At 36.0% G+C, this 20166-nt stretch overlaps 1 protein-coding gene across 5 annotated transcripts in view; it reads right to left on the bottom strand.

Moving 5' to 3' along the window:
- The window catches only part of LOC116848848, a 72018-nt gene that overhangs the window by 4870 nt on the left and 46982 nt on the right, over positions 1-20166 (bottom strand). For 2 of the 5 annotated variants that reach the window (XM_032825380.1, XM_032825383.1), the window contains 12 exons: positions 12360-12491; positions 11791-12114; positions 9699-9887; positions 9034-9171; positions 6324-6452; positions 3757-3854; positions 3347-3431; positions 3127-3258; positions 1893-2075; positions 1671-1811; positions 270-593; positions 3-185 (listed from right to left, as the gene is read on the bottom strand). In XM_032825380.1, the coding sequence (XP_032681271.1) occupies positions 3-185; positions 270-593; positions 1671-1811; positions 1893-2075; positions 3127-3258; positions 3347-3431; positions 3757-3854; positions 6324-6452; positions 9034-9171; positions 9699-9887; positions 11791-12114; positions 12360-12491 (2058 nt within the window). The remainder of the gene's footprint in view (positions 1-2; positions 186-269; positions 594-1670; positions 1812-1892; positions 2076-3126; positions 3259-3346; positions 3432-3756; positions 3855-6323; positions 6453-9033; positions 9172-9698; positions 9888-11790; positions 12115-12359; positions 12492-20166) is intronic. The other 3 variants (XM_032825384.1, XM_032825385.1, XM_032825382.1) reach the window with 2 other exon arrangements.

The following is a 20166-nucleotide window of genomic DNA, read 5'->3' as shown; positions in this document are numbered from 1 at the left end:
ACCTCTGTAGATGCTCGGGAATCGTTTGCGAAAGTAGACAACAGCGGGCAGCTTGGTGACTCCCCACTTTCTGGCGTATCTGGGATCTGCCATTTTGACGAACGTGATGTCCAAATTATCGGTCTCACTGTCGATCTCCTCCAATTTCGCATTCACTTCCTCGCTGTTTGGATCGTTATGTTCGTCTGAAAAACGACAGACGACGTAGATGATTGTTGTAAGTTGAGTGTCGTGTTCATAGCAACGCGAGTAAGCGAATGTTCACTCACAGAAGAAAACCGCGAGGAATTCGTTCTCGTCCAATAGCTTGTCTAGCATCTTTTTATTGACTTCCTCGATCTCGTTCTTGATCTCGAACACATCCTGTGAGGTAAGCCATTGCAGGATCTTATCCTCCTGCATGAGATCGCCATCGTATACGAGCGGCGTTCTCTTCCGGAAGTACACGAGGGATGGTACGTTGAGGATGCTGTACTTCTCGGCTGCCTCTGGGCTAGAGATCTTAACGAAGTCGATACCGAAGAGATCAGCCTCGCCGTCGATCTTTTCCAATGCTTCCATGATCTCGCTACATTCCGGGCAATCTTCATCGTCTGTATGTAACAAAAAACAGGACAGGATTGTGTCGCAGATTTCAAAATTACGCTTACGTGAGTTAACTTATTGTCTATATAGTGTATACTATATAGTTTATTTAATGTATACACTGTCTTTTTTTATGTATACGGAGAAAAAGATTTGGTTGTAATGAACAAACCAACACGTTTTGGTTGGAGGAAACAGAAAAACCAGAAAATCTATATTATTCAACTAAAATGCGTTGTTTCGTTCATTATGACTAAACATCATGTTCATACATGCAATATAATTTTTTCTCCGTGAAGACGATGTGAATTGTGTAGAATATTTATAATTATATAAAAATATACAAAACAGAGTAATTAAATTATAAGGCAGTTGTTGTATCTGTTTCGGATAATAATTATAAAGGTAATGTTTCAAAAAGATAATAAATTGTATGAAATTTTAATTTCATTATGTATGATAGATTGATATAGATTTAATTCTAAAGGTAAGAATGTAACTAAAAAATATATTCTACAGAGAAACTGTAACTTATTTAAGAGAAACAACGTTCATAAATTTATAAATAAAAAAAAAAGAAAAAAAAAAATATATATAAGGATTCTAAAAGAATTAAATAAAAATATAAATTTTTTCTTTAATTAATTTTTTAGTAAGGCATATGTTTTGATATCCATAGATTACTTATTATTTACATATATCGTATTACATATCGCATTTGATAGAGAATTAAATTTACCAATTACATAACGAAATAAAAATTTTATGTAATTGTAATCTTTTTAAAACTTTACATTAAAATGTATTGTAATCTTTTTAAAACATTACATTTATAATAACCAAAATAGGCACGGTAACTCTCATAATTTAATTGCTTTTAATTTTGTATATTTTAATATAATTTACAATATATCCCCCTCTTTATATAGTTTACGCAGTCTAAATATAAAAAAAGGTTGTATACATGACCGTATAGACAACACGTAAGCAATTCACGTAGATATAAAATCTTGAAATCTAAGGCATAACCCCTGATATAGAGGGTTCGATACCGAGATTTCATTGGTCGCCGGTTGGTTACATACAGAAAAAAACAGCTAGGAAAGGAGACTCGTCGAGTAGTCTCTCCAACATCCTGTCGTTGACGGCTTCTATTTCATCGGCGAGCTCGCGATTGTCGTCGTCGATCAGCCATTCGAGGACAGACTCTTCGTTTTGGAGATCCCCTACGTACGTAACATTGCAGAATTCTTGTTATTCTTTAAAATGCAGAGAAAAATACGGCATAGTATAGGAGACAATCAAACCTTCGAAGAGAAGAGGGTTGCCGTTGCGGAAATAAACGAGCGCCGGGAACGTCTTGATGGAATACCGTTTCGCCAGTTGTGGATCTTGAATCTTCACCATGTGAATCCCGAACACATCGCATTCGTCGTCGATTTTCTCCAGCCCCTCCAAGATCTCGTCGCATATATGACAGTTTTGTTTATCTACGATGATGGCATTGATGTTACGCTTACATTAAGTCTCCTGGCCTCTCGCATTGTCTATCTCTTTTTAATGACGTCAGAAGCGAGAAAATGCATGCTAAATACAATTCTTGCAAAATACGTTAAAATTAAAATATATATCCATAAAGTAACACTTGCAATCGATTGAACAAATTTGTAAGATATTCCGTGCACTCCTCTTTCGCTCTAACAATCAATAATTTGTAAATTAACATGAATAATAGAAATAGATGAAGAAATAGGTTAAGAAGATGAATTGTATGTCACGTTAATTTACGACAAATATATTTTTATTTTAACGTATTTTGTAAGAATTTTTAGCATGCATTTTTTCGTTTCTGACGATCATTAAAAAGAGATAGACAATGCGAGGGGCCAGGAGCCTTAAATTAAGAAGTATGTTTCGGTTTCCAATAGATGGTGTCGCTTATGCAATGAGGACAATAATGCTGATAACATACTGCTGTCCATGAATTATAATCCAACAGTTCAGCAACAATTCTCGTTATAACGAGAAATGTTGACACGCTGCAAATTTTTGCGTGCCATTTTCAAATAAAAAGATATTTGAATAAAAGAACGCTTGAGTGTTCATGAAGATCGTTTGAGCACACTTGTAAAACGCTCCGAAAACTATACTTTTCTCTTGACAGTTAATAAATAGCCGTCAAATTAATGTGACAAAATTATGAGAAAAAGTCAAAGGAAAGGATTGCATATCACGTCAATTTTACGACTATTTACTGACTGCTAAGAGAAAAAAATAGGTACATTTTACAAGTATGCTTAAGCGATCCAAAGTGTTCTGTTATACAAATATCTTTTTATTCGAAAATGGCATGCACACATTTTGAGCGTGCATTTTGTTGTTTTTGACGCCAATCAAACTTCTGCGACCAGGAGACTTAAATGTAATAAAGTAAAATTTCATTCAAATTTAATTTAAAAATAGAATTTTTCGGTCGATTTCATACATTTGAAATTATTAAATAAAAGGATATATCGTTATTATAAGGAATAATTAACTCACTGAAGTAAACTGCTAAGTACTGAGTCTCCTCAACGGATGTTTCCAGCATCACTCTCGTGATTAATTCGATCCGATCTTCTGTTTTCTGGGTTATCAGCCACTGCAATACCTCCTCTTCCACAGAGAGATCACCTGGGAACAAATGATCGTGAATGAGGTAGGATGTGATCAAGAAAGTTTACTTTTAGACTTCCTCGATGACAATTCAAAAACTACGGACCTGCGAACACATTCGGTACTTGTTTCTCGAAGTAGACTAGCACTGGGAGATCGGTCACCCCATAGTCCTCGGCTACTTTGTAGTCCTGCAGAAACGTATAAAGAAGATAAACAAAAAATAAGGCAAATAAGAGTCGACTGCCGATTTCGACGGCAAAAATCACAATTTAATAAAAGCTTTTTATTAAATTGTGATTTTCGCCGTTGAGATCGGCAATCGGCTCTTATTCTTTGTTTGCTTTAATAAAGTCTCAAGAGATTATAACTTTTGATCTATTGGCACAAAGAAGATGTTCTTATGATATAGTGAACGAAAAATTAAAGGTAACAAAAAGATAAATCGAGTAGTGAAAGAGATATATACTTGAAAACACAGAATCAGACAACAAGAGAAAATGCCGTTTTATTTACTTGCGTCTTCACGAACGTAATGCCATGACGGTCGCAGTCGTCGTCGATGTTTTCCAGTTCCTCGAGTATTCCCACGCATTGCGCGCATTCGTCGGGATCTGAAGACAGAGGCTCTGTTATTGCACAAATTTTCGTCGAATTCGCGACGATGTCGTATGATCACCAACGATAGAGGCGATTGGTGGTGGTTTCTTTAATGATGTAAGGTGCACACATCGATGTCGCCTATGCAATCGGTCTACTCGGCACGAGGGAGGAATCTGCTAGATACAAGGCAAGTACACGGGGCTAGTACGTGGTTTATGCAGAGCGAGTGGTGTGTCTACGGTGGATCGAACGACCGAGCTACGATTTACGTGCGCGTGACGTTTGGAGGTTTCATCACTCGCTAGCGATATATTAAAGCGTCTCTCCGTCTCGTCAACGGGACAAGCGAGAGAATTTTGCATGCTTTTGGTCGGGATCTGTAGGTCATTACTGCTTGGCTGCGTGTTCGTTTCTCATGTCGCATGCTTTGCTCTCGTGCACGTGCACCTGTGTAACTGTATGATTGTACATAGAGAATATATACATCGAGAAAGAAAGAAGAAAGAAATAGAGAAAAAGAAAGAGAGAGAGACGAAAAGTCTTGAAAGAAAAAGAAAAGAAAGTAAGGAAGGTGTCGTTTCTTGGAGAAAGAGTCCGTGTAGATGTTTGTCCTGGAAAGCGGCGGTTTTGCATCCAATTCTCTATTAGCTATAAAACAAGAGTAACAGCAAAGGAACACTCACGATTAAGAGCGCGAGTCTCTAGTTTCGCAATAATTCTCATTAAACACGATAGTTACGCATATATTTCACGTACTTTAAGTTATACTTCAAATATTAAGACTATTCATAAATATTTATAAGACTCCTGTTCTTATCAATATAAACAGTATTTTTTTAGTGTATTGTTTTATTAAACTATCAACTTATTACGTTATTAATTAAAAAATAAAAGATTGCTGGTAGATAGGCGTACATAGATTGGTAGCAATTTTACTAGTCAATTTGTAAAGATTGCGTCCCTAATAAGTGGTTCATATGGCACTCATATTTATCACCATTTAGAATGGCAAAATAGAAATATGAAAAATATTAAAGGAATAATAAAAATTTGTTCAAAACAATATGCAACGTAAAATATATGAAAATTGTATGTGTAACTTCCAGTAAATTTGTTACTGCATTAATGTAAGAAAAAATTTGTATTATTGTAATATAATTTAATCATTAATTCAATACACACAGTGCACATTATATGTGGTTTCATATAAATACAATTACAAAAAATCTGTGAAGTTTTCATTATAAAAGTCTATTTAAGTTTTTTTTTGATAATCAGTTACTCAGATAGACAAGTGTACATAAATTTGGCAGCAACTTTACCAGTCGATTTGTAAAGATTACATTCTTTATGAGTGGCATATTTATCACATACACTGAGGAAAAATTATCTTAAAATCAACAAATATTTCTTTGGATTTTTTAGGCTTTCGCGGTGTCCATGCATATTAGATTTGGTTTGAGCCGCGTGGATTCATCTTCGTTTAATTGAATCAAACGAATATAAATCTACGTGGCTCAAACCCGGAAACCAAATCTAAATATTTCTTTGATGGGCGTCATTAACATATTTACTTAAATCTAAATTCTCTTTATTTAAATCAAATATTGTTTACCTGATTTAAGTAAACAATATTTGGTTTAAATAAAGAGAATTTAGATTTATAAATAAATATGTTAATGGCACTTATCAAAGAAATATTTGTTAATTTTAAAATAATTTTTCCCTCAGTGTAAAATGTCGATATAAAAACACGAAAGAAATGATCAAAATTTTCTTAAAGCAATATATCATGTAAAGTATAACATGAGAATCTCAATATAATTTTGAGTATATTTTTTGCTGTGTCATTGCTAACAAAAAATTTACATAATTATATGACGCGCATATAAATTTGAAGATGAATTCAATATAGTATATTTGTTTCATAAAAGTAATTAAAAAAAAAATTTACAGACTTTCCATTATTGATTGTCCCACGTCGTAACAATCATGAGGTCTATTTGTGCCTGTTTATAGACTTTTAAATGCATTTTACTTTGAAATACTTAACTGCTTGGACACACACAATAACATACTCGAATAAAGACTAGAAACAAAGAATTTCTCGAAGACAATGTGCCGTTAATTGTTGGTGTTCCTTCACCTTTCCTTCATAGTTTTTCCTACGGAAAAGCACATGCACCATAGTACGAAGGGCACGTGTTCTCGTGCGAGAATTCTCCAGATTTCGGAAAGACTCGCGCGTACAGCGTGCTTGTGTACTTCATACAAGTCCTGGGGATATATCTCGGTTATGATCGAGACAACTAACATCTAGAACATAAACTAGATACAATAGAGAGAAAGAGAGAGAGAGACAGAAAGAAAGAGAGAGGGAGGAAGAGGATAGATGGAGATAAATAGATAGATAGATACATAAATAGATAGATAGTTAGACAGCGAGTAAGCTCGGGACGATCTATAAATGTTGCTCTTGCTTGGATCTGCTGTACCATCGGTGTCCTCAGCTGCATGTTCCGCGTGTTCCGCATTTCTGTGCTCCTGCTTGTGGCGCATCTGCTTGCGGTACGCTTTTGATTGGCACATGTCGCAAAGTGTTCTGTTCCCTACGGCATTAGTACACAACGTATACGGCGTCGGAGCGAGAAAATCGACGGCGGTAAGACGGGTGGGCTCTCGATAGAGTATACGAAGGGGTCGAGACGACTACATACATTCGGGGGCAGAGAGGTTAATTCGACTTCTTCATTGCGGTTTTAATTACAACGTAAAGATCGGGAGGTGGGGTAAGATACAGTCACCGCGCGCGCGAGCGAGCATCACGAGGTTGCATTATTCTCTCATTAACATTTCCCTTCTCCCCGCGAAACTGCTTTTTAAATTTCTCGGAGTGAAGCTTCACTCAAAAAGAATGGATTCACTTTAAGCGATAATGAAAATATCTTGACATTTCACTTTTCATAAGAGTGAATATTTCACTCCAAGTAAAGTGAATTTTTACGATTAGGTAAAAAGGAAAATTTCTAGTTTTATCATGTTTGTGATTACTAGTGGCTTTAGCTATCGCACTTTTTTTAATGGTGTGCCATTTAACTTATTATTATTAATTTATATAATTAATTAATTCCATTTATAATATGTTTGGAAAAATTCGCTCACATAGTGGGATTTCAACTTAAGATTTCTGGTTCTTGAGTCTTGAATCTTACCAGTATTGAGTCAATGCTGAGCCAACCTATTGTTATTAACTGATGGAATGACTTTTATAACGGTACATGCGCTGTTTTTGAATCATTCATTCTTTTATGACTGAAAATTCACTCCATAGTGAAAAATCACTTTAACTTGAGCGACGATCGTCATTCTATTTGTCGAGGGAAAATTCACTTCATGACATAGAGTGGAAATTTTCACTCCACGATACAAAATGAAGGAATTCATTTTACAAGACACTCTAATTCGAGTGATTCGGATGCTATTTTTCGAGTGAGATTTCCACTCTAAAAGATTTAGAGTGTGCTTTTGCGCACGAGAACTTCCTACAAGATGCGAGTTTATTTAATTTCGCATTCTCGGGCGACAGAAATTTAAATATTGATATTTAATTGAGAGTTAAGAATGTCTCAAATTTCGCGACTTTAATTTTGTCGAGAGACTTTTTGAGTAATTTAAGTTTTCTTCAGCGAAAACATCAAGATATCACTAATTTTTGAAGTACGAGCGATAAAAAAGCGGGTTTTTTCATGAACTAAATTTTAAATATACAAATGGATAAGAGAATTATTTTTTCCTCGATCAATTCCAAATTTATTTTATTTTAACAAAAGTTTACTTTAAGTTTTATTTGTAAAGATATATTGAAAATTCTCTTTTAATCCATTTTTTTTTTGTAGAAAAACATAAGACGTTTTATAATAAAGTTAGTTGCTTTAATAAATTTTGCTTTAATATTTTGACTAATAAGTACTCATCCAGGATGGACTTTTTTAGTAGAATGTTTCTTTTGTTTAAATTATTTGTTGCGTTATTTTTCAACTTAATTCAGAATTAGTTTATTACAGGATTGCTAGTAATTAATTGCCTTTTTAATTAATTATCGTTTTTAATTGACAATATTAAGGTATCATTTTAATTAGAGACTGTGTAATTGACAATTACAACAATTATTTCAACAAATTCAGTCAAAGACCGCTCGATTAACAATTGCTTTCAACGAATTTAATTAAACATTGTTCAATTGGCGATTGAGCAAAGAGAATTAAAGATTGCTTAATTAATAATTATAGTTATAGCAAATTTAATTAAAGCCGTTTAAATGATGATTGATATGAGTAAATTCAATCGATTTAATCGAAGATTGTTTGGTGACGATTGATATGACCAATATTCTCCTTCAATGTGAATACTATTTAACTTCTCAATTATCGGCCACGATGCTACAATGCTCTATAAATATTGTCCACAAAATCAATTGCAACTAATTGAGTAATGTAACTAATGTAACCAATTAAGAAATTGAACTCTTTGATCGCTTGAAGAATCGCTCTTTGATCGAATCGATTGAATTTGTTCATATTAATCGTCAAATAAAAGACCTTTAATTAAATCTGTTTAGTTTAATTAGTAAATAAACAAGTCTTTGATTATCTTTGTTCGTATTAACTGTCAATTAAACGATCATTAATTGAATACTTTGAAATCAATTATCAATTATCAATTATTAATATTCTTTGATTGATTTTGCTTAAATAAATCGTCAATTATTTGAATTAAAATATATTTGTTCAAATAAATTATTAAATTGAAGATTATTAAATTCAGTTGATATTTTTGTGAGATATTATTATTATGCTCTTACTATTGTGTTTCTCGTTTTGTTTAACCATATATATTCGGATATTTCCCCGCGAATAATTAAGTAAATAAAAATTATGAAGGTGCTATGAGTAATAAACTCCCTCGACATTTTCGATGAGAAAAATTGTTTCCAAATTCTTCAGAGGACCTCTGAGTAAAATTAAGGTCGCTAGGTCTGAGATACTCTGTATATTAATTAAGAACGCGAGAATAATGAAGCAAGTAATTAAGAAGAAAGAAAGCGCGCGAAAGCCAGTGGCTGTGATCGAACAGCCATCGACCGTGGCTACTCATGACGCGCGAGAATGTTCGCTGTGCTTTAAAACTTACAGAAGTACACAGCTAAGGATTCCGATTCTCGTATTAGGTTTAGTAGATCCTCGCCTTCCAGGGCTTCGATCACCTCGCCCGAGGGATCCTTCTGCGTCATCAACCATTGCAAGATCTGCTCCTCGTCATACAAGTCACCTGTTAAAAATACATTTTCTTCTCTCAGTGCGTATCTCTATACAGAAAGAATAGTTAGTATCTATTTAAAACTGATATGCTTAAATTAACAATCATTGTTTCATATATAAACAGCGATATATGATTTTCTTAGAAGAATTTTAAAGTATATATCTCAAATGCCAACAATGCTATATTTTATTTAAATATTATAAACAGTATCATAAAAATTATAACAGTTATAATAGTCTCATAAAGGAAACACAATATGATTATTTTGATGATAATGATATCTTCTTCTGACGTTTGAAAACATCATATTCTCAATCCAATATTTTGTGCTTTTTCATCAAAGTTATTTTTTAATAATAAGAATAAATATTTCTTTGTTGAATCATATAAAATATATTGATGCAAATAATTTATCCTCGTTTAACGCTCTTTCTATGTAATCTCAAAAATTTACATGTCAAAAATGAAAATATTTTCGAAACAAGATTGTTACTTTTTTCTGTAAATGGAGGGTTTAGATAGTTTACGTCGTGTACCTGCGTATATAACCGGCTCCTTCGATCCCATCTTGAAGAACAGTATAGCTGGTAACGCGAAGACGCCGTAATACTTGGCTAATTGTTTGTCATCGATCTTCACGAATTTGATGCCGACGCCGTCGGCATCGTCGTCGATGTGCTCGATCTCTGCCAATACCCGGCCGCATTGTTTGCAGTCGTTGCTGTCTGAACAGACACGCGACGTATCATAAAATGAAAATCGCCCATGCATATTCTCTTAAAATGAATCAGTGAAACATCACTGAAAACAGTGAATATACACTGATTTGCAGTTATAAGTATTGCACTGAAAGTGCTCAGTGCTATATTTATAACTGATATCAGTGACTATTCACTGATTCACTTTAAGAGAGTAGATTGAGGAGAGTGAAATTTCATTCTACTTCTAAGAAAAGTGATTACTTAGTTTATTTTCCTTTTTCTAAGTAATGATTACTTTCAACAAACAATATTCTCTTCGTAATAATCTTAAAATATACACGGAATATAGAGAATTTTATAGTAAAAATTACTGTAGAATTTTATAGCCGAGATCGACCTTCTGTAGTTATTATTCTGTAATTTATTATTCATTCATTTTATATGCGTTATTTATATACAAATGTTCCAGATTCTTCTCCGTAATTTTTGTGGAATGAAAACGTAGAGCGGATTGAGGTGAACATAAAACCCAAACCGTTTTGCGATATCTGTAATAAATCTCGAGATATTAATTAAAGATGATTAGTGAATGATTACGCGCGATATGGTAGATGAGATGTAATGGTGCCGTCTGCTGTTGTATACTTATACATTAAATCAAACTGTACAAAAAAGTCCTCTACCATTTTGCAAATGACGATTACTTCTATATAGATTTTTAGATATTAATTAAAGAAGATTTATGCATTATCGCGCACAATCAAACAATTTTCTTTCATTAATAACTAAAAATCTATGTAGTCATTTGTAAAATGGTAGAGGACTTTTTTGTTCAGTTTGACTTAATGTATAAATATACAACAGCAGATGGCGCCACTACATCTCATCTACCATATCTACCATATAAATATCGCATTTACCAATTTGTTTAATTAATATCTCGATTATTATTGCGAATATCGCAAAACGGTATAGGACTTTTATGTTTATTACAATTTTGTTTATTATAATTTGTTTCCCACAAAATTGCGGAGGAGAATTTGGACATCTATGTATATCTTAGGAAAACTGAAATATATTACTAAAAAATTTACTATATTCCTAGCAAACTTTATTATGTAATCAGTATTTTACTATGTATTAGTTTGAAAAAAATTTATATTAAAAACATAATTATAATGTTCTCCCCGTGTACTTATTATAAATTTAAGATAAATTTACTTATTATAAATACTTATTATAAATTTAAGATAAGTTCGTTCTTATGTATATACAAAGAAGAATTTATATATTTTCTTTTAAGAATAAGAACTTCTTTAGAAATATTATAAAATTTTATCGAACATTTTTCGACTCTACACAGAGAGAACGATTTGGTTGAATCAAATAAATGCTTCTTTGGAATAGTCCAAACGAATTTTTTGATTGATTGAACAAAATTTTGTTTGAAGCAACAAAAATATTTATTTGCGGATTTCCAAATCTTTGCTAGTCTCAAAGAAATATTTTTGTTGTGTCAACCAAATAATTTGTTTGGACTATTCCAAAGAAACATTTATTTGATTCAATAAATCGTTCTCTCTGTGTATATAATAACCAAATTTTTGTTTTCATTTAATACCCTTGAATAAAACGCTAAATTTTGAATAAATTTGATGTTTATGGTAAACTTATGATAGATTTGCGGATATACAGGGTGTCTCACACAATTAATAACACAGTCATTGCGTGCAGGTAGAACTCATTCAAGCTGAACACAATGGGTGTGTGATTAATTGTCAGAAACCTTGCATAAACTTATGAGATACTTGAAACAAGTAACATTTACTTGAATGCAGTATATACATTCTTCTCTATGTGTATGCGTACATGTGCGCGCGCGTGTGTAAGTGTGTGTGATTTTTCGCCGCAATCATGTGGCACTCACAGAAGAACACGGCTAAGTAATCCGTGGTTTGCCGGACTTTTTGAAACATCTTTTTGTTGATACGTTCTATGTGGTCGGTCAGCTCCATGTTCTCGGGATTGGTCAGCCAGTCAAGAATCTCCTCCTCGTCGTCGATGTCACCGTCGTAGTTGATACTCTTACCCTTGCGGAAGTAAGTGATGCCGGGTGGATTCCGGAAGCCGTACTTCTTTGCCATCAGCCGATCTTTCATCCTGACGATCTTTATTCCGTACTCCGCCGCCTCGTCGTCGATCAGCTCGATATGTCTAAGCACTCTGGGACTTTCCGGATCTTCCTCTTTGTCTAAATGTTTGTTTTTGTCGAAATAAATGTTGCAATAACAAAATATAGGCGCATTAGTAAATCGCGCAAAAAATTCTATGTGATTATAATATTTTTTACTCTAACTACTTTTACTACGATGTAAGTCGCGATTTAGAGATGTACAGCATCCGAAACTTTTAACAAAAAAAAAAACGGAAAAGGAAAGTATCTTATGGCGCTTGTCATTTTAATATAAAGTACGTTGGTGGGGAATTGCTCCTTACAGAATATGACAGCGAGAAATTCTTTCGTCTCGATGTACTTGACGAGAGTCTCACGATCGATCTCCTCGATGCTCTCGTCAGTCTTCTGTTTCACCATCCATTCAAGTACTTCCATCTCGTCGAGGAGATTACCTGAACGTTGTACAGTTAGTCCAGTTGATTACTTGTTGATTAGTCCCTCAATATTTTGTTAATTGGACTTGCATTAGCGCCGAAACAAAGAAGCTTCTGTTAAAACGTTCTCAAAACTGTAATTTTTGCTACGTCTTAAAACAATCAAGAAATATATAACGAAAAGTGAATTTTACAGAGTTATAAGCTTCTGTATTTCGGAAAAAAATTTAAATTTATTGTCAATTTTTTTTAGTAGAAGATATTAGGTCGATTCAGCGATAATTTAATAAGATTGACGTCGCTCTGGAATGGCTATTCGTTTCTGTCAGTATCTTTATGGGATCGTTTCATTCTGAAAATTGTGAAGATTTTTAGGAGATGAATAACTTACCTTCTAAACATGACAAAGTGCTCGTAATAGCAGCAAGAGACGAAAATCTAAATCAAGAGAATATCGCGAATTATATTAATAGCTTTTGATATATCTATCACACAGGTGCCAATTCAGTTCAGAGAGAACAAATATTTTATATTGGCGTATTTTGTTGAGTATAATTTTATAATGTAATAAAATAAGATAGATATCTTCTGTTTATAATCTTCGTAATTTCTGTAAGCTTTATAACCCGTAAATGCAAACGTTACCTTTCTCGCAATTATCTTCTATTTCTGAATTGGATTAGTGAATTTATGTATAAGTTACGTTCATAAGACAGCTTCTAATTCTTTTGGATACTTTTCGACAGACTTCGCGGGGAAAAACTCTAATGTAAGATTGCTGTTGATCGTCGTGTATTGCATGTAAGCGTATGTATACAGAACAAAAAGACATTCTTGGTTGGAAAATATCTTTATTTTTGACAGATTAATTTCAAATGAGATTGCATTAAACAAAAAAAAATTATCTCTGTAAAGATTTATTTTATATGATTCAATGAAGAGAAACCTATGTTTTTATTAATGGAAAGCAAAAAAATATATATTGGATTGAAAAATATATATTGGATAGAAAATATGATGTTTTTAAATATGTATTATATTCCAGGTGCCTCTATCTGCTTAAAATTAAAAACGCTCAAATTAACAATTATTTTAAACATTTATTTTAAACAACGATATATAGTTTTGTTAGAGAAGAATTTTGAAGTACTGAATTTTAATATATAAGGTTATAATTTTATTTGAATATTGCAATAGTCTCATAACAAATATAATATGTGGTTGTTTCAATGATAATAATCTTCATCTGACATCTAAAAGCATCATATTCTCAGTACAATATTTTGTTACCATTAATGAAAATTAGTTTGAAATTATAAGAATATAAGTTTTCTTTCGTGTTGAATCATATAAAATATATTATGATATCATATATCAAATAACTCATCTTTGTTTAACGCTATGTAATCTTATTTGGAGATTAACATGTCAAAAATAAAGATATCTTCCGAACAAAAATGTCCTTTTTCTGTATACGGTACAATAACGTAGCCTGTATCGTTATTAGCGATGGTGGGCAAAGCAAATACAAAGGATATTAGGAAATGTATTTATTGTTATCGTATAATATAGACTTTTTTATTATCGTACATGTTGCTCTCTTATGCGAATAACACAAGGACTTATTGGCTCGCGCGCAAGCGTTCACGAGCGATAATTCGTGACGTCTGATAGTCGTGATCACAGATACAGCGTGACAATGAAATTTTGCGTTGATCGTGAAAGCTTCGACCGTTGGTGGGTGTGACGCGGCGACATTTCTGAGATCGACGTTGCGATTTCTCTCGAGAGTCTATCTAGTAGAGAGATATACGGGGAGATTTTATGCTTCTCTACGTCGGGATACAATCTCGTGTTATTACGCGTATCTCGCCTGTAACCTGACAATTCCGAGCGTGGCGGCCGTGGCACGTTTGTATTTTGCGCAGACTATAACGGACATTGAGTGACAGAATGGCGAATACAGAAGTCAGGGCGTACATATAACGATATGTACAAATAAATAAATAAATAAATAAGTAAATTAATCAATTAATTAACAAATAATAAATTAATAATAAATAAACAAGTGGGCGCGACGTTTGCACCTCTATCATTTTCTCCGATCGCGGACACTGTTGTATATATTTCGTGTCGATTCATGCAGCCTGAGGTAAGCTGTAAGCGATTATTAGTAAAATATAGTGGTTGCAATGACAAAATTTATGTGAACCTCAAACAAATGTATCATAAAGGAAAAGGTTGTGTCAGAGCTATGAGTGTAGCTCCTGGAATACAAACCGATATGTACATGTGCACACAGAAAAATATCATTCTACTGCTAAGAAAGGCAATTATTCGGTTTACTTCTTTTGAGTATTAGTTATTTTAACAAAATATATTTTCTTCATAATAATCTTAAAGTGGATACGGAGAGAAGAGAAGAGAATTTAACAAGAAAAACTACTATAGAATATTGTAACCGAGAAATAAATTGAAATTTTGTGACAATTTATTTTTTTTTGCCACTTCTCTCGTAAGTGCTATTTATATTTCAGAAACTGAAATGTGCTATTGAAAAATTTATTATGTTCTTAGCAAAATTTATAATGTTCCTTAGTAAAATAGATCTTACTAACAGTCTATTTCTACACGGAAAGAACTTTATAGTACAAATTTTTATAGAATTTTGTAACCGAGGAATAGATTGACATTCTGCAGTAATTTATTATCCTTACATCTGCTACTTATATTTTACGAACTGAAACATATCGTTAAAAAGATTTACTATTTTTCAAGATTTATTAGGCAAGATTTATTAGGTTCTTTAACAAAATAGATCTGACATTCTATTCCTGGACTAAAAACATAGTAAAAACTAAAAACATAGTAAAATTGGAAAGGATTTATATGAAAAAGAAACTATAATATTCTCTTCGTGTAGAAGCATAGTGAAATTGAAAAAAATTATATAATAATATATAATAATATGGAGAAAAAAAGCTATAAGATTCTCTTTTTCTTTCTCCCTCCCTTCACCCTCCGTGTACTCATTATAAATTTTAGAAAAGCTCATTATCATATACTCAAAAGAAGAATCTATTCTTTTTACCGAGATATTATAAAACTTTATCGAAGAAAACGTTGCTTCGATTTTACGTAATATGCAAGCCGAATTTATTTTTACTTCATATGCTTGTCTAAAATGCTAAATTTTGAGTAAAAAAATTTGATGTTTATGATGAACTTATGATATACTTGCGGATATATAAACTTACATATTATTTTGTAACTTATATATTATCATATAGTATTGTTTTAAAACTTCGTTACAAACGTATGAAATACTTGAAAAAAAGTAACATTTATTTGAATGTATTTTTCTGTGTATGGGTATGCTCGTGACCTCTTCTTAAATCCTGCAGATGTTTCTAACCCCTAAGTTCCTACAAATCCCGAAGTTTTAAGATTGAGATCGCGATATCGATGGCACTCCCTGTTCTATCTCGATTAATTCGATAGAATGCAGAAGATTTCTTCGTTGAGAAGTTCTCTAATCGATATCGTCGAATTCCTAATACAATAAAGTTCGAGCTTTCAGAACGGGGAGACCGATACAAACGCGCTATAAGAGCTCCGCGTGATGACTATATAGGAAATCTCGTCGTAGATTAAATCATAGGCAAAGATATTCGTTCGTAGCTTCGCGCTAACTCTGGGCCTCGGCTCGTTCACTCTTGTGAGATCTCTTTGTGTCTTACAAATATGTAACGTTAGAGAGAGAGAGAGAGAGAGAGAGAGAGAGAGAGAGAGAGAGAGAGAGGGAGAGAGAGAGAGAGAGAAAGGAAAATCAGCTTTTGGGAGGAACAACAAACCTTATCGGGACGGAAAAGGTAAGCGTGTGTAGCAGTGAAGCCGATGAAAACGAGGCACCAGAGCGAGAGGGTTTAGTTACAAACAATTAATCTCACGTCAAATTAATCGCTAGAGCGCGTACCACCGCGTAATCTAGGTAGATAGAACACTATAAAATAGACTCGGCAACAGCGACAGCTGTTATAGCTTCCTTCTCTCTATACTATAAAGTCCTACCTATCACTGTACGAATGTTACCGATGAAATGCAACGATAGGTGGTATCGCTCCTCGTGACGTTAACGGGTTAACGAGTCAAACAAAAGAAAAAAAGAAATAAAAACTGATCGTTAAAAAGTGCTCAGCGTTAGACGATGGTCGAGAGTGTGTTAAGGATCAAGATTCTATATAAGAAATGCATATATTGCGAGAATAATTCTGTCTGTCGCGTGACCATCAAGATAGACCGGACCGACACCTGTCGAAAACGTCGCTCTTTTCTCGAATATACTTTATAATGTCGTAATACATGGCCAAAATGTGGAGCCTTCTGGACAAGAGGTAACTTTTTCTAACGATCATAGGATGCTTCATTCCGCGTTTGGCATTTCTCTCGTCTCATATTACACATGAAACATTAAAATCGCTCGCAGATACACGTTTATATCTTCCCTTTACTTTCCTGCGCATGAACACAACGAGAAGAAAGATGATGATATGTTGTTTGACTCTACAGCGATGAGGATGACGTTGTCATGGTGCTGATGACGATGACGCTAACAATGACGACACGATAATGACGAGAATATGAGTGCACGATGACGGTGAGATGCGGGCGACGTTGTCGATAGTAACCGTGTGCGACGACGATGATGGGCGAGACGTTTCCGGTTTCCCTTCCCGGACGGGAAGGAAACGCGGAAGGCCGCTCAGCGTTGAAACGTACGGCTTGTCTTGTCCGAGCTAGACTCGTCGCGGCTTCCTCCTCCATTGTCGCGCGGATTTTCTCGTCGCGCGGCCTCTATTTCCGTTCGCGGTCAGCGGTGGTGTACCATCGTCTTCCTGTGAGCGTTCTTTCCTGGATCCCTATATCGTGGCTCTCTCAGCTCGACAGCTCGCGCGCCTAAACACCTGTGTGCGTCGGCGGTTTAGACCTTCATGAGGTAAGGAATTCCGGCTACAACTGCAACAGCCACAACCCCGACCCAACTCTCAGTGAGAGATAGACAAACGATGCTCGCGCATTCCCCTCATATGCGCCATTTACGTATTAAAATACAGTCTTGCTACTTGTCCTCTTCAACGACGACGTTTGCTCGATCTTTTTGCACGCGTGGTCAGAAAACAAAGCAGGTCGTTTCGCAGAGACTCGGCCATTTTGGCAAAGCTCCTTGTAAGCCGGCCTCGTGAAGAGGGGTTTCTACGAGAGACATCACAGGACGGAGCTGGGCTCGTTTACGAATCGTTTCGCCCAGGTGGTGTCGAGCGGCCGTGCCGAAGCGAAGATCGTCCGACGGAGCGATCCTCGTTTCGTCCCACAACGACACATAACGTAGAGAGAGAGAGAAAGACACCGCCGTTACTTCGGAGCGTGTCTTCACGCTATTACATCATTATATCACGTATTCGCGAACAGCCGCAGCTCCGTCCGCCGGCGCATTGAGTCACTACACGATAAGGAATTACACTCTGTGACTGATCAGCCGAGCCGTTGATCATCATCATCACCATCATCATCATCATCATCATCATCATCATCCGATTAAGTAGCTCGAAGTTAAGAAATCGATCGGCGCGTTCACAACGAGACTGTCGGTTGCCCGACGGTTGTCAGTCCGACGACTCGAGGACTCGGAGGATCCAGCCGCCGGCGTCCGCGTAGAAGTCACGTGTCGTCGTCGATCGTCTTGCTCGTCAGGGACTTGCGCGTCGTGACGCATCCTCAGGGACCGCGCGACACCCGCGAGGTACCTGCATCCGAGATACGAAGACGAGTAGTCAGCAGGTGTGACCGTGTCTTATCTCCGCTGCAGCGACCCTTCTCGCGCGGGTCGCTCGGCCTTAGGATAATCTTTCTTCGAGCTCACTTGTTTCCCACTCCCTTGTTCCCTCTGTCTTCCCTTGTCTCTAACGCTAAGCGTCTATCACGTTTTCTTCTTATCGCTATTGCTTTCTTATTTTTTCTCCCTCTGTGTGTGAGTGTGTTCCGAAGGCAATTAAATCGCTGCCCACCGCGCGACGGCACAGGTCGTCCGATCGATTGACACGAGTCTATTTCGATTTACCAGCGAAATTACCCATTCACGATTGCCGTCACAAACGGCTAGTATCTCGGCGAGCAAAGATCGTTGCGACGATTTCCACGTTGATGGAACGACTGGTCTGCCGGCGGCTTTTGCACGTTTCTCGAGGTGACGGGCTACGCGCGCGCGTAGGTGGGCAGCCATTTAACTTCGCCGCCGCATGGAATATTTACCGCTTCCGAAAAATCCCTTTTTGGCCTTGGACTTGGACTCCTTCGCGTCGCTGTCGGCTCTCGATATCGTCGCTGTTTTTTTGCTGTCCTTGGCCGTGAGCTTGTTTATCGATTTCAGGCCCGGCAATAGTGGCTTATCCGTTCTGCCTTGATATTTGCCCTTGTCCTTGGCAATCGGGCTGATTTTGGTGACCTTGGCGACCTTGGTGCCTTGGGCGAGCTTGGCAGGACAGCACTGGTAGGGCTCATAGGAGGGAATCTTGGGTTTCGCGGTTTTACCTCCCATCCCGATGTAGAAACAGCCGTCGCCTGCAGTAAGCAAATATACAACGAGTCAGATACAAAGAGAATCAGAGAGAGAGAAAGAGAAAGAAAAAGAGAGAAACAGAGAAAGAAAAAAGAAAGAGAGAGATTTGTAAAAATTGGCTAGCCTATGGCTGATTGGTCTCTTCGCACGAGTCAATCTGGGTCAGACGTAATAAACGAGGAAACATAGGAGAGATAGGCTGAGTATGATCGGATAAGGGGACAAATTGGGGATGAAATGACAAAAAAGAAAAGTGGGTGAAGAAGTGAAAAAGAGAAAGAAAGATGAACGAGACATTAGGGGAAAAGGGAGGGGGAAGATACAAACAAGAAATAGAGGCGTTGAGAGCCGAGGAGTGACGAATATATTGACTCGTGCGATTTCGACGTTGCTAGCGCATAGAGAACGTTCCACTGCAATCCCAATTGCGTAGCAAAAGCCAAACGTGCATATTTTTAATAGACGACAAAATGTCGCGGCGAGTCGACGACTCTCTCTAGGCAGCCGTTAAAACGCGAACCAGCCTCCTTTCTTGAGTTTATATTCGCTCACAACCGCGTCTCTCGCGTCCAACCGACAATTGCGAGATTGGATAACATAAATCGTGAAACGCGACAATAGGAATTTGGCGAAATTTGCCGCGATATTTTGAGCACAAGACGTAGATTTGATCTCATGAATCACCAAAATCGCGTTAGTCCTAAAGAGCCGAAATGTTATATCCCTCCGGTTTCCCTTTTCAACGGAGACTTGCTCGATTTCTTTCGACTCGGAACTCGCTGCAGACGACTGCTGTCAACTACAACAGGAACCATCGGCTCGCTTTGGAGAAGTTCATATTACAGAGGGTGAAAATGCGATCGAAGTGGATTGGAGCTACGCACCGTAATCGTCGCGGTGTCTGCAAACTGCGAACAGGTGTACCAAACGCAGAAAATGCATAAACTCGAGAAAAGAAATCACAATTTCAACTCCTTATTATGTGTATATATCGCGACGATTTGGTCACGTAGCTCCATCGATCGAAGGATCGTTACAAGGCGGGCATGCATCGCGAGAAAGATTTGGAAACTTCGG

The sequence above is a fragment of the Odontomachus brunneus genome, unplaced genomic scaffold (assembly GCF_010583005.1).
Source record: "Odontomachus brunneus isolate Ranch 3 - 2012 unplaced genomic scaffold, Obru_v1 Obru_scaffold_101, whole genome shotgun sequence".
In the NCBI taxonomy this organism is placed as follows: domain Eukaryota; kingdom Metazoa; phylum Arthropoda; class Insecta; order Hymenoptera; family Formicidae; genus Odontomachus; species Odontomachus brunneus.
This window is presented reverse-complemented; position numbering and strand designations above follow the sequence as displayed.